This window comes from Drosophila simulans, chromosome 2R, assembly GCF_016746395.2.
Source record: "Drosophila simulans strain w501 chromosome 2R, Prin_Dsim_3.1, whole genome shotgun sequence".
NCBI lineage: Eukaryota > Metazoa > Arthropoda > Insecta > Diptera > Drosophilidae > Drosophila > Drosophila simulans.
Genome location: NC_052521.2, coordinates 12,069,401 through 12,083,466, shown reverse-complemented (window position 1 = coordinate 12,083,466; position 14,066 = coordinate 12,069,401). Strand labels below are relative to the sequence as shown.

Here is a 14,066-nt window from a genome sequence, read left to right as displayed (position 1 = left end):
GTCCAAATATTTAAAGAGCAAATAAAGTTCCATTTGATTATTTTTTTTGCCCACGTTAATGATTTTCCTGCATCTCTGGGGATCAGCGAAAAATATGAATTATTGAAACAGCTGAAGGAAATAATATAACCAAATCGGAAGGCCAAATCTGTTTAATGTTTCACATTTTTCGGTGTGGGAACCAAATGACAATATGCTTTTTAGCTTTAACCTCCCTCAAGCGAAATTGATTTTCAATGTTTTTCTGTATTTCGCCTAAAAATACACAAAAGAGTCGAAAAAATTTGACTGTGATTGTCACTTGAATGTGTGGGTTGGGAAAACCACTCCAAATCCACTTCACCAAATATGTCAGTATGGAATCACGAACCTCGTCTGATTTCTCCAGTGATTTTTCGCAATCAGCCTGATGAGGATGTGCCGAGGACGTTGCTCATGGAGGCAGTGCTATGATTAGTATCCTTTCAGCCAGGTCAAAAGCCATGCTGCCGCATGCCAAGTGGCCTCGGCCAAATGAAACTTTAATGCGGAACAAGGACAAAAGGCTGGAAGAAGCTGCCTGATGAACTACGTGATGGTCAGACAAATTGAAGTTACACTGGAAAGTAATTTGCTAATTTTCTAGTTTGCTTAGGCTTAAGAATTAAGTGTGTATGGACTCCCCTATAACAAACTAATCATTCTATAAAATCAGTCACAAAAGTAAACCTCAAAAGAACAGACATAGACATGTTCAATAGAACCGACATTTTGTTGCAGTGTAAGTGGATAGTCAACGACAAAGTGAAATGCATTGAGGTTGGTGGCGAACAAACGCGACCTGAATCGAGAATATTAGCCAGCCTACTCCGCCACCTCAGGATATATAGCTACTTCGACTAGCATATGCCAGATAGTATAGCAGGCGTATCAATTCCGATAATGTACTTGGACCACGAGTATCTTTATTATCCTGACTGCTGTGCAATTATTTCCGACTGCTTTTCGCCGTACCGCTTTTCCGAGTCCTGGGAAACGCAAACAAAGGATATTTCGCGCACACGCCTCGGACATGATTGCATCCGGGCAGGAAGCATTGCGTCGTGTCCTTTTTGCATCCTTACATCGGCGCTTCCTTCCTGCCGATCAGGACCCCTAGCTGGCTGCTTTTCATCCGCAATTTTCACGCCCACTTTGTTTGATGATGACAAATCTCGTTGCGTGTTATCAGATTGGCCAACTTTCCGTTGCCATTCCCCTCCGTATTGCATAATTATGTTTATCTTTGGAAGCTGCGCTCCTGCCACGTGTCCTTGCGTTTTGGTTAGCTTCCTGCGATTTTGCTTGGAACGAGTGGCACGTGCTAATCGGCGGTCGTCTGCACCGCCCATGCACCCAGCCACCGCCCCCCTCCCCGCTGTAAATGCAACCCCGCCTTACATATCCGATAATTGAAATCGCTAAGCTGAACATCGGAATCGAAATGGCTTCATTAATCAGGTCACTTCGATGGCAGCGCATAATGTTCTCCAAAAATTTGAATTGGGGGAGGTTCAAAAGCGGAAATAAGTCTATATAGCACTTAGCTCGATTGAATTTGATCATTTTGTGTTACCTAATTGGGGAAAAGATGTTTCGGTTATTAATCATGAGTGGTAGATAGAAGATACCATAGTTATATCACAAAAATGTGGTATATATTATAAAATATTTATTATAAATGGATCTTAAGGAGCAGGGGTTTTTTTCCTTCTATCCATTCACCAAAAAATGGCAAAATATGGTTTAAATTAAATTTGCTCATTTACCTTTAAGGACATCCATCCTTTGCTTAATGAGTGCACTCACGCCCACACCCACTCACAACCGAATGAGTGTCGCCCTGCGGACGCATAAATTATAAATAAAAGCCTCACACACGTGGAGAAAGAGAGGTGTATATAACCTGAGAGAGAGAGAGAGAGGGAGAGATACAGTCTGAGGCCAAGAAGTGTGCTAAATATTTAAGTACTTAAAACCATAAACCTGAGTATTTATAAATTGGCTTTAACAAGCTCGCATGTGACGGTGGTTGGGTGTGTCTCTGGCCTGACCCTTTTTTCGGGCACAAGGATCTGCTCGACTCGATTCCATTCATTAGAAATGCTCACTAATGTGCCCGACTTAATAATAATCAAATTTATATGCATGGTTATGTCCTTTAGAGCAGGACCACAAAACTGAAGTTTCGAGAGGATTGGGTGTTAAGTTTACGGAGAAAGCTTTGAGAATGAGACGAAGATAATATGTCAATATCCTTGTTTTCCAAAATGTCTGACCAAAAGTGCAGATGTCCAGTATCGAAACACGAAACCCAAGACCAGTGCCGTTATTCTGCTACAGTTTCTTGTTTGTTTTTGTTTGTTAGCCAGCTTGTTTGTGGCCGACACTGAGACTAAATGGCCAAAAAGGTCGCCCCCTCGGGAGTTCCTTAGTCCTGCTGCCAGCTTCTTCCTTCCACAGTCTTTTTTGGGTCCGATGAGATTTGAAAATTCCACAAAAATTAATTAGGAATGCTGGCATCCATGTTGTGATAGGCTAGTTCCTTTCGCCTAGCAACATTTTTGATGTGACTGAAGAGAATCATCTTTTTGGCCACACCCGGAATACTCATTCTTCAAACAAGAAGCGACAATAAAAACAAATTACAATTGCAACAATGGCAGCGGCAGCAAAACATTTGAGGCATTTTCCCCACACACACACACACACTTCAGTTAAATGAACATTTGCAGGACCTAGATATTTATTTATTACAGGGGTTGCACTGCAGGAGCATTAACCCCTTACTGCCCACGGCAGCCTCGAACAACGGAGGACTGAAAAAATTGAAATAAATTACCAAAACTAAAGGCAACAACTGTTCGCATAATGAAGTCAAATTATATTTGTACCTAAGTGCACTGTGAGAAATATAATAATAATATGTGATTTACACGTTCGTTCCATGCAATATATTTTGGTGAGAGTAGGCAACCCTTTTCAAGTTCTTCAGTTGCTAAACACTATTTTAGTATTTTAATATATTTTCAGTTGTTCTGGTTAAAATTTCTTGTAACTAAGGAATAATTTCCGTCTGTGTATTTGAAAAAGGGGGAATTGGAACATATATAGATGGGGTGCAGAAGAGATGATCTGGGAAGGTGTGAGTGGTTCAAACTAGCTGGGCGTTGGGATAGCGAAGGGTGCGTCCTTTGCTGGTCCTTGGAATTATGCAAATCGGCTGCACTTCAGATACTACCCCTACAAAAAACAAAAACAAAGAGAAAGCCCCCTACAAACAAACGTATTAGTGTCATCGAGCATTTGCCAAGCCATTTCGTTGACACGTAGAACACCTTTTTCGTCCACTTCGTATGATGTTATCATTTAATTCTTGGGGAATTAACACGGACATTGTCAACCGTAAATGAGCTAATTAATCTAGTAAATGTGTCGCAGCTCATTCCACAATTTCTCTACTACTTGAGAGCCAGGAGTGGGTTCGCGTTTTTGTGGTTCTCCAGAGGATCCCCAATGCTGACACGCTTCTCCAGGTGGCGGAGGAGTGGGAAATGGAAAATGGGCAGGGTTTGCCCCTCGGGGAGCTGCACTAAAACCCCAAATGAGATGCATGAATTCCGCTCCGCCGACAAGCAGCTCATAAAAGTTAACATCGAAGTATTTACAGCACATTTTGGGGAAAATTCAACTTGGAATTTGATTAAATGCAAACTACTTGAACATTGTATAATATATACAACTTCGAATCAAGTATGAAAAGATCTTTGAAATTATTGATTCGTGTAACCAATTTAAGTTCCCTTTGACTTCTCTTATTTTTGTATATTTTGGCTAACTATTTTTGGCCACAAAGCGATCTTTTGTCGCGCCAAAGTTAATGAACCAGCCGCACTTTTCCAATCTCGCATTTGATGCGTTTGGATTCCACATATTTGGCCAGACTGAAAAATAATTTCATGTTTATGGCCACGTTGTTTTCACCGGCCACAAAAATGCTTATCGAACGCCGGAGATCGCCAAGCGAGACTTGTAAATATTTATGATTTTTTGCGATTTTTATTCGACTGATAAACGGGTTTTTCCCATCGCACCGTTGCGATGTGCGAAAATGTTTGTGGGAAGAAATTGTGCACCTAGCCCAAGCGATTCGATTCACCTTCTGTTTGTTGAAATAATAAATCTGAAGAAAGGTTGTTGTGTTTTTGGAGGACTCCAACCCCTTTGTTGTTCTTATGTAAACGAAACCTTTTTGCCTACATAGCTGCATAGTGAGTTACCCTCATGAGAACGTTTAGGCCGTGAATTGGGTAAATATTTAAACTGGTTGCGATTGTTTTGGCAAAATCGTTGCAGTTGGTCAAACACGTGTTTGAGATAATTTAATTAAATTTACTTGGCTTTTTTACCCGTGCCACGTGCCACTTGAGTCCAGTTTGCTGCCCTCGTAATGGAGTGGCAAACACTTGAGCACTTGCTTTAAAAATGCGGCAAGTGCAGTTGGCTTGGGTGGGTAGGTTAGCTTGGTTGGTTGGCGGCTGGCTGGTGAAAATTCCTAGGAATTGAAAACTTTGGTGGTCTTCGGACGGCAGACAATGCAACAATGTCATACGTACTTGGATGAATCGCTGGCATCTGTCGCAGTCCGTGGAGAATAGACCGAAATTCCCCCGAACTCACGACCATGATGTGGCGATGATGACTTGTGGAAATCAAGCAGCAATGATTTCCAATCCATCTGTAACTAAATATGATTTATTTTCACGGTGTGCGTTAGCCGCTCTCGCCCCTCTCATTAGTCGGGGCCCCGGGTAATTTGCATAAGTGTCCTGGCCCCAGGAACCAAAGGACACACTTGAGAGCGAGCTGGAAACTAATTAAAATGTTCGCGCCTCAAATTTCCTCCGCTCGCCCTTATTTATGACCCTGTGAATGTCTTGCATATGGACGGAGTTGAGATCCTTCTCGTTTTCCTCCTTTATTTTTTTGTTTACGAGTGACAAATGGGACATTTACATGCGAGTCAGTTTGCATATCGGAATTATTCATGGTTTCTTTAAAGATGGCGCAGGATGTGATGTCGCGGGAAAAGGATGAGGGTTTCCTCAAGGAAATCGAAAATAGAAGAGGTTTCCTTTCATACTAACAATATGGGGGCACATAAAACTTTTATTTGAAGAGCTAAATGTAAACATGCACTATTTAAATACATTTTTTAGGATAAGTGAACAAGGAACTTAAAGTAACACTATCTTTTGAAAAAATTTTATATTTTTTATTTTGTGCTTTAAGGTACATATCTTATGTTATATCGTAAGTCTACAAATCCGCTTACGTTTAAAAGTCAAGCCGCTGGCTAATTGACAAAAGTGTCCTTCCGATTGTCACTTTCCCAACCCTCCGTAATCCCCTAAGTCGCCATAGGGGTTGGGTAAAAACCAAATCCGGAGAATGTACCAACAAATTATTTAGCAATTGGCTAGTGCTAGTCCTGCGCCATGTAAATCCAATTGTAAACAATTTGAATCAAATTCCGGGGGCATCGCCACCGCAAGGGGGTGGCATGGGTTAAGGGGTCATGGTGTTCCATGACAGCTGTCGCGGCCGGGAAACTCCACTGAGGATTGGGCGTGATAAAAGGGGTTAATCGAACGCGCGGACCACAGCTTTTGGATCGGGGAATTTTCTTCACCTTTGCGGAAAAAGAAAATTTATTTGTCAAAGGGCGTGGAATTTCCTTCTGGGTATTTTGGTTAATTAGCGATGTCTGGGGACATCTTCAGTCTGCTCTTTTCGCCTCTGATTTACACATAAAATTTGGTGCGACTCAGCTCTGGGGAAATGTTTTCAGAACTTCTCAAAAATAGACCAACAAGTGAGGGAGTGGGGAAAATTCGGGAAAAAAGAGTTGCCGTCTTTTGGTTAACGGAGTTTTCGGGCCTTGTCAGAAGTTAATGAGATTACCACGCCCCCCAAATTAATTCACGGAAAAGTCAAACAAGCTCTTTCTCTTTCCCTCGTTCATTCAATCGGTCACAGGCAGAAACCGCAAATGCGGAAAATGCAAATTGTTTTTCATGCGAACCCAGAACCTTAAAAACCAATGCCATCCCCCGACCTTTTCACCTTTTGTTCTCCTAACGAGGCGTGAAAATTTTGTGGGCGGTTCCGGTAACTAATCCCTTGCTGGTGGAAGGGAAAGAGGAAGAGGCATGTGGATGCGAAGGGTATGCCTATAGGCACTCCACTCTGTTTGACAACTTCTTCTCCCTAAATAATGTGCGAAAGTCAGAAGGGTTAAACCCGAAAATGATGACTAATCAAGTATGTGCTCACAGCAAATTTATAAAACAAAGGACAAGTTATAAAGGGAAGAAAGTGAACTATGAAACAAACAACAGGATTACAACTGCCTTTACGTGCATATAACTATTCATATCCCTGAACATTATAATAAAATTATGTATGTTAAATACTCATTTTTAATATTCATATACGTATACATCACGTAAATTTAATAATTTCTTGGTTGTAAATATTTTATTTTTTATTTAAAAAGACACAAAATAAATCAACATCAACACTTAAAATTAATTAACAAAATATAAATATAATTATACAGTTAAAATTAAACAAAAATTTTATCCTAAAATGAATGAGGAACCTATGGCTACAGTTTCTCCATTTTCACGACTGAATATTTTTTGACATCCAAATGTGCAGTTCCACTATTTCTCCGCCGTTCCGCGTTGCTAGGCGCTGCTTGGTTTTTGAACTGCTTTGCCGACAGCTAAAGAGAATCACCGCTCTCTCTTGAAGTCGCACGCCCAACTGGCCAATCAGGTTTGAGTACCGCACACAATGGCATTTGCCTTTTGGGCTCCCCCGAGATTTTGGTTTTGGTTTTGGGTTTTAGTTACCGTTTCGGTTGTGTGTTTTGCTTTTCGGTGCCCTGTGTTTGCTGCCTTTGGCTTTGTCTTTGCAGGCGTTGACACTTTGGTTTCCCAACAGAGCTGAACCGAAGGTGCCTGGGAATAGAGAATAAAGCCAAGCTGAAATGGAGACCCGAGATCCCAAAACCGAGATCCTAGACACACGCCCCCTGCGATTGGGGACGTCGTTGCGCTGGTTCCATTCGCACCGTTCCTAGGGGGCTGCTCTCACTCGCTCCCGCTCGCTCCCATTAGGATGCCATAGGATGGTGGTGGGTTCTTTTTTCTGCTGACAGCTTTGCGTCTCTCCACGGGATTGGCCATTGGACTGCCGCCAACCCCCACCCCCTCCGGCACGCTCTCTCCGCTCTCCCAGTGGCGCAGACTCGTTTCGTTTCCATTTTCGAAACTCTCGTTGGCCTGCCGTGTTACCCTGCTTCTACTGCTACTGCTTCTTCAGCTACGGCCGCCTTTGTGGCTCTGCTGCGTCGCTGCCGCTGTTGCTGCTGCTGCTGCGCCGTCGCCGCCGCTTCTTTTCGACTGCTGCAGCAGCATCGCTTGGCAAGGATTCAGTTGGGGTTTAACAGCCACTCGGGACGGTAGCGCGCGCCGCTCAAACTTGTTGCGAGACCAATTTTCCGAAAATCCCAAATTCTCTACGGTGCATTGGCCAGTTCACCCAAAAACACCCACACACACACACTGTATCACTTTCGTTTCGCGATTGATTGCCAGCTCTCCGGAGACCAAGAACCAAAATAATAGAAAAGGGAACCCAATACCAATAACACGCCGCAAACCGATCGAGTTATAAATACAATACGCAAATTAAAAACTAAACAAACAGTAAAACGCCTAGCAAAGAGCCTTCAAAACGGCAGCCACAATTTCCAGCGCAGGATTAGGAGGAGACGTCGCCGCGTACGCTGATCTCCACCAGCACTCGCATTCGCACCATCCGAATCCGCATCCACATCCGCATCCCCATCCGTTCGCCACCGACGGCTTCAAGCTGCGTTCCGAAGAGCCGGTGCCGGGCTTCAGCTCGGCCTCCCCCTGGCCCACCCTGGAGCTGGGCATGGAGTGGGGCCGGAAGCTGTACCCCAGTGCCGTTTCCGGTCCGCGATCCGCCGGCGGCCTGATGTTCGGCCTGCCGCCCACCGCCGCTGTGGACATGAACCAGCCGCGCGGACCGATGACCTCGCTGAAGGAGGAGCCGCTGGGCAGCCGGTGGGCCATGCAGCCAGTCGTCGACCAGAGCAAGTAAGTAAAGGGATTGGGTTGAATTGTGAACCGAAAATGCCCCAACAAAGTGATCTTCCCAGTGCTGAAATCAAAACCCTACAAAAACTGATCCGTAGTGATCTTCCATGTGTTAAAGTGTTTAATCTAATCTGAATGATCCGCGGAATAATATAAACGCTTGGTGAATTTAGTTAAATCTGAACTAAGAGTAAATTTCATAACTTATTCTTGGTGGATATTAGTGATACAGAATCCTCACAATTTAAATATAAAATCATCGACAAATGTAAATAAATTAGAAGTTTTCAGGATATTCAGATTTTAATTGTTTTCTATTTGCTTATAAATTATCCATAACTTTTTTTTAAATTTAACACTGCCTTTTTTGCAAAACTATAGTATCCCTCTACCAAACGTACTTTCCAAGTTGCAATGTTTTTAATAAATAAACAAGGATCAATAACTATCGCATTAATAACCAACTAATGCATGTTCATAATTCCATTCAGAAACTTAAGCTTGCTACTAGATAATAAAGATCAAGCAATAAGCAGCCACAAAGCCTATAAGAAATGTCGTTTATGATGTGGCGCCCAACATGGGGCCCATCAGCATTCATTGTTGACATGTAACAAGGTGGGCTTAACGGGAAACCCCCTTAATCTCTGCTAATCTCTCCCCAAATCTCCAATCTCCAAGAGAAAACGCGCCAAAGTGCCCGCAACAATGTTTCAGCAACACACGCACGCAGAGCCCAAACAAAAAGAAGTCTCCAAAAAGGGAAGACTGTGAAAGAAAAAAAAAAGTGCGTTTGTTTACTTTTGGCCAAAGCCGGCATCCCGTGTGTCCAAGTCCAACAATATATGGAGGCCCCTGGGGGAGCGATTCCGAAACGTAGTAAGTCAGTCAGTCAGCCGGGGAAGTGGGCGACTTTTTATGGCCGCCACCCACCCTGTGGGCCATAAGATGAACCCCAAAACAAAGTCCGTCCATTCAGATCCCAGACTCACTCGAAATTCCCACTCAAAATGTTTGGGCGCACGCACTTTTTTGGGATGATACTAAATGGGGGGGGAGAGAGGTTGCTTTGAGCCGAAAAGGGATGTTATTTGGACTTTGACTTTCACTTTCGCCTCATCCAAATGAAGCGACTCCCAAGAAGTCACTCCACTCTCCGCTCAAGGACCAAAAAGGACCCCAACGGAGGGTTGCTCGGGAAAAGCTTTTATTTTTCTTGGCCCTTGTTTGTTTAGTTGCGTTTGAGATGTTTCTGGCGTGAGATGTTCGCGCCGAGAAGAAGTGCGCGAGTTGCCCAAACGGAAAGCGAGAGCGAAATGACAGCGGGATTTGTTCATTCAGCGGCGGCAAATCAGCACTCCCATCCACACGGACACCCCCCACATCACCATCTCGATAATCACATCCAGAGGCAGGACAATCCCAATCAGAACCATAATCACAATCAGACATTAGACAATAAGACAATGCGCTGTGATACGAGGTAAACAACTTGTGGTGGTATTATAATCGAGTGTAAAATCTAGTCAGAAGTTGAAGTTTTTATAGGAAGTATAGAAATTCTATGAGTACTACATTTTTGTGCAATTTATGTGCTAAGCAACTAAGATTTGTTTGCTTTGAAGAGCAAAGTGTGCTACTATTGGTAGAAAAATTTAAGTACATTAATTGTAATCAAAAGTTAATGACAAAGCAAATATACTGTGCTCAATTCGAACCACTTAGTATATTGAAACTATGGATTATTTGTCATAAGAGCTGCTATATTTAATCTATACAAATCGCAGAAATAATTTTTTTTGAATCAACCAAGTGATTATTAAAGTTTAAATATTTTTGACACTTCTCTTTTTACTTGAAAAGTACTGTTCTTGAAAGATTGGAATGCCTGTTATTACCAAACCAATATTTAAAATGATTAAACAATTTGTTCAAATAAGATACCATACTTTATTAACAATTTATAAATATAACAATTAACAAATTTTGCAAACACAATATAACTACTTCAGACACTTTCCTCCCAATTCATTTCTCTCACCACCAAGAAAAACGTAAACTTTTGTGATTTGAATTTTGGATTTATTACTATTTTGTACGCAACTTTTGCGACAAATAAATCTCCTCGATTCCGATAATTGTTCAATATGTTTGTGGCAACCCATTTATTTAAACACTTATCAGTCCATCTAACTGGAACAGCAGAAACAATGTTGTACTATAAACAAAGTGCATAAACCACACACAATGGTGTGTTGTACTTCTTGTCGCCGCTCGTAAATCAGAGGAATATTCGAAAATTTATTTCAACAAAGATTGTCCAGGGAGAAGAAATGGAAGCAGCTACAGCTCCAACTCTAGATTGCAACAAATGGCCGTAAAGTGTCCTTAAACAATGAGGATATTTTGTGCCACCAATAAAGTCGCCTTTTTTAAAGGGCTGGCATGTGTGGAAAGCGGATTTTCACGTGCCTGGCCAGAAATGGACTAAACGTGACCACGAAAAGAGCCCAGTGCTCCACCTCTCTGCTATTTTTCCTGCCGGCCACCTGGGCATCGATTTGCGACAATTAAATGTTGGCATAATAAAATCAACAGCAAAACGGCCACAAAAATGTTCTATATCTCGTTTTTTTAGCTGCTCTTCTCCGTTGCAAATTGGCGGCAAGTGCAAACAAAGTGAGCTGGCAAACTGCCGCAGAACGATTTTCCACAATTTCCAGCCAGTCGAGTTGAAAAGTCAACAGAAAACAAAAATTCGAACAAAAAAAATCGGAAAAAATTGAAAAAAGAATGCGGACTTAGGCGGTTGGGGGGGTGTTGGCACAAGTTTTTTATTTGCCAGGATGTACTCGGCATTATTTCGCTGCTCACTTTTCGAACACTCGACTCCACTCCATGGCCATAACAATAACCTTTCACCAGAATGTAACATGTCTGGCATTCATTCGTATGTCGTACACTGGCACCACCTTTCCATCGCTTTTCCGCCCACAAAGGTGACTACTGCCGGTGAAAATCGCATTGAACTTCCGCTTTTCCGCCCGCCAGTTCCCCCCGCGTCATCAACAAAATGCTGGGCTGCCTCTTAATTTGATATCATCCTGTGGGTGAATCAACTTTAGCACCGCAAAATGTGTTTGTTTCCATCGCAAAATTCGTATTCAGATTCACTTGAAGTCCGCAAAGGGCATTATCCGCATGTATTTCATGTCATTTTAAGCTCTCACTTCTCATAAACATTCTCGTCATTTAAGGTCCTTAGAATTGTTGGCATTGAGGTGGGTAGCATAAAAAATATTGCAATATCGTAGAAGCTGCCTTCAACAAGAAATTTAAAATGTTACAGAATCTGTTAATATATTAAAAATACAAACATATAGCTATTTAAAATTTTAAAAACTTAACAGCTTAGATACTTTGTATTTGTCTAAGTTCAATCAAAGCTCCTTCCATGACTCGCTAAATCGTATCGCTCATCAACCGCTGAAAGGCAATCAGAACTGATGAAAAGTTGAATGGCAAATCCGAGTACCTACCGATAAAATTGTCCACCAAATCCACTGGGTATCCATACGAGCACTTATTTAATAACTAGGACGCAATTCGATTGCACTTTCGATTGGAGCGGGAGGGTGACGCGGAATGGAGACTCTATCATTAGCTGATGGCTGGGCAGAGTGCTCCGAGTGCGACATTATCCTTTGGCAAATGTGTATATAATTGCAGGACCCCCGAGTCAGTTGGCCAGCCAGGACATGCGGCTCCTTGACATTGCCTGCTGCGCAAACAGGAGCAGCACATAAATAGTGCAGCAAATAACGCAAATACAAAAAATCTGATAAAATCAGCATTTTCTAAATTAAATTGTTCGTTATGCATACAGCGTAGAGAGGAACAAGAAACAAGACCCTACCTTAGTTCCTTTTCCAGCCCGACATTGTCCGGTAATTGTTCGCTGACAGGAGGATTGTTGATAATGGAAGGGGAGCAGGGACACGAGGTCCTGACATTTAGCATATGGACATATGGGGGGGTGGGGCAAGGACAAGCCTTTACGCCGTCTGCGGCTCAGTGTCCACGTGTCCTGCCAGCGATAATTGCCCACTGTCTGCTTGGCCCACATACAACAAATGTACATACATATAAAATATTTCAAGTGTAGAAGGAAAGGGGCGTTCGGCGGACAACAAGGACTGTCATACATCAGGATTATTGTGTCACGTTGATGTTGCTTATGCGCTTTTAATGATAGTTGTCTGAGTTGTGAGAGCTGCTGCCCGAATGTCATTCTCTAGTCTAATTGAGTTGCCCCTAATTCTGGCCACAACTAAACTAGACTTTCGCTGCCAATTAGAGGCTCTTTAGGCCTGCTCTATATTTACCCAGCTAATGGCATAATTACAGTCTCCTCTCGCACGTAATACTAATTTCACTAATTCCCACCATTTATTTCCTTTTGGATCCATTGCAGTTTGGGCATCGGCCGCGCCCACTTTGAGAAGCAGCCGCCCAGCAATTTGCGCAAGTCGAACTTCTTTCACTTCGTGATCGCCTTATATGATCGGGCTGGACAACCCATCGAAATCGAGCGCACGGCCTTCATTGGATTCATCGAGAAGGACTCGGAATCGGATGCCACCAAGACGAACAATGGCATCCAGTACCGCCTGCAGTTACTCTACGCAAATGGTGAGTGCGAAGTAATGCTAATCAAGATGGTGCTATATGATATATATGCTTTATATTCCGTTTCTAGGAGCTCGCCAGGAGCAGGACATTTTCGTGCGTCTCATCGATTCGGTGACTAAGCAGGTGAGTTCAAAAATATTTCACTTTAAGGTATTCCATATAGTTATAGATGAAAATTATAAATAATTTATATTAATTACAACTCAAGTGTTAATCCTTTACACATCCTGAAAGATGTAATGCCCAAACATCTAATTTGCATAATTTGAGCAATTTCCTGCAAAGAAAACTCGAAACAACTTCAAAACCACTTAAAAATATTTCGAAAATTTGCAATTCATCTTGCGATTGCCACTTACATAAATTAAGAACTTCCTGATTGCCACGCTGCTCACTGCAAATTAAGGCCAAAGTTAACCAGGCTATGAAAAACCAATTCCTTCCACTTGGCTGCTTCCGTGCATTTTTCCTTTTCCCGGACACGATGTTTGTTTTGCTGATTCGAGCATAAGTTGCATTCGAAATTGATTGTCATGGCTAATTAAGTGTGTCCTGGTGTGTCCTTTGGCCAATAAATTGAGCCGTCAAACGAGCAGCTCGTTCGGCCAGGACTTTTCCAACTTTTCCGCGTGGAGAAAAAGGGGTGTGACCGGGGCTAACGAGAGAAGCGAGAAGCGAGCAAATCGAGAGAATCACACGGGGATCGAACATTGTTAATGCGCTTTGTTGTGGGTGCGTGCAGGTCCTGGGGCATTATACTGGTTCTTATAGTCCTGCTGCACCATATGTCCGCTTTTGTGGGCCTAATGCCCTGCGAGTCCTTTTTCTTGCCTCTCCTTTTTCGGCCTTTTCAAGGGCAATTAATTTCTCGAGTGACAAATTTTTATAGACATTGGCCGGCTCCTTTCGCCGTCTCTTACCCATTAACCCCCCCGCCGGATTGCCCGACTTTCTCGATTTCTCTCCGTTTTTGTGGGCGTTCCCTGCCCATTTAGCCCGTTCGCATCAGAAAACGAGCGCGCAATAAATTTGTCCACAAATTATCGACAGCATGCGACATCTCGCCCCCTTTCTTTGACTTTATGGTGACAAATCCATTTGTGCGAATGCAATTTAATCGCAAAATTATTTGAGCAGTCCCACCAATTGAATTTTGCTAAA

General features: G+C 42.6%; 1 protein-coding gene across 9 annotated transcripts in view; it reads left to right on the top strand.

Moving 5' to 3' along the window:
- The first annotated feature begins 7,371 nt into the window (after positions 1–7,371).
- LOC6734540 (transcription factor collier) overlaps positions 7,372–14,066 on the top strand; it is a 26,351-nt gene continuing 19,656 nt past the window's right edge. For 4 of the 9 annotated variants that reach the window (XM_016181981.3, XR_001600058.3, XR_001600060.3 and 1 more), the window contains exons 1-3: positions 7,373–8,213; positions 12,688–12,905; positions 12,973–13,028. In XM_016181981.3, coding sequence (XP_016027653.1) covers positions 8,029–8,213; positions 12,688–12,905; positions 12,973–13,028 — 459 coding nt within the window. In that variant the 5' untranslated portion in view covers positions 7,373–8,028. Of the gene's footprint in view, positions 8,214–12,687; positions 12,906–12,972; positions 13,029–14,066 lie in introns of all 9 variants that reach the window. The other 5 variants (XM_016181985.3, XR_001600061.3, XR_001600059.3 and 2 more) reach the window with 2 other exon arrangements.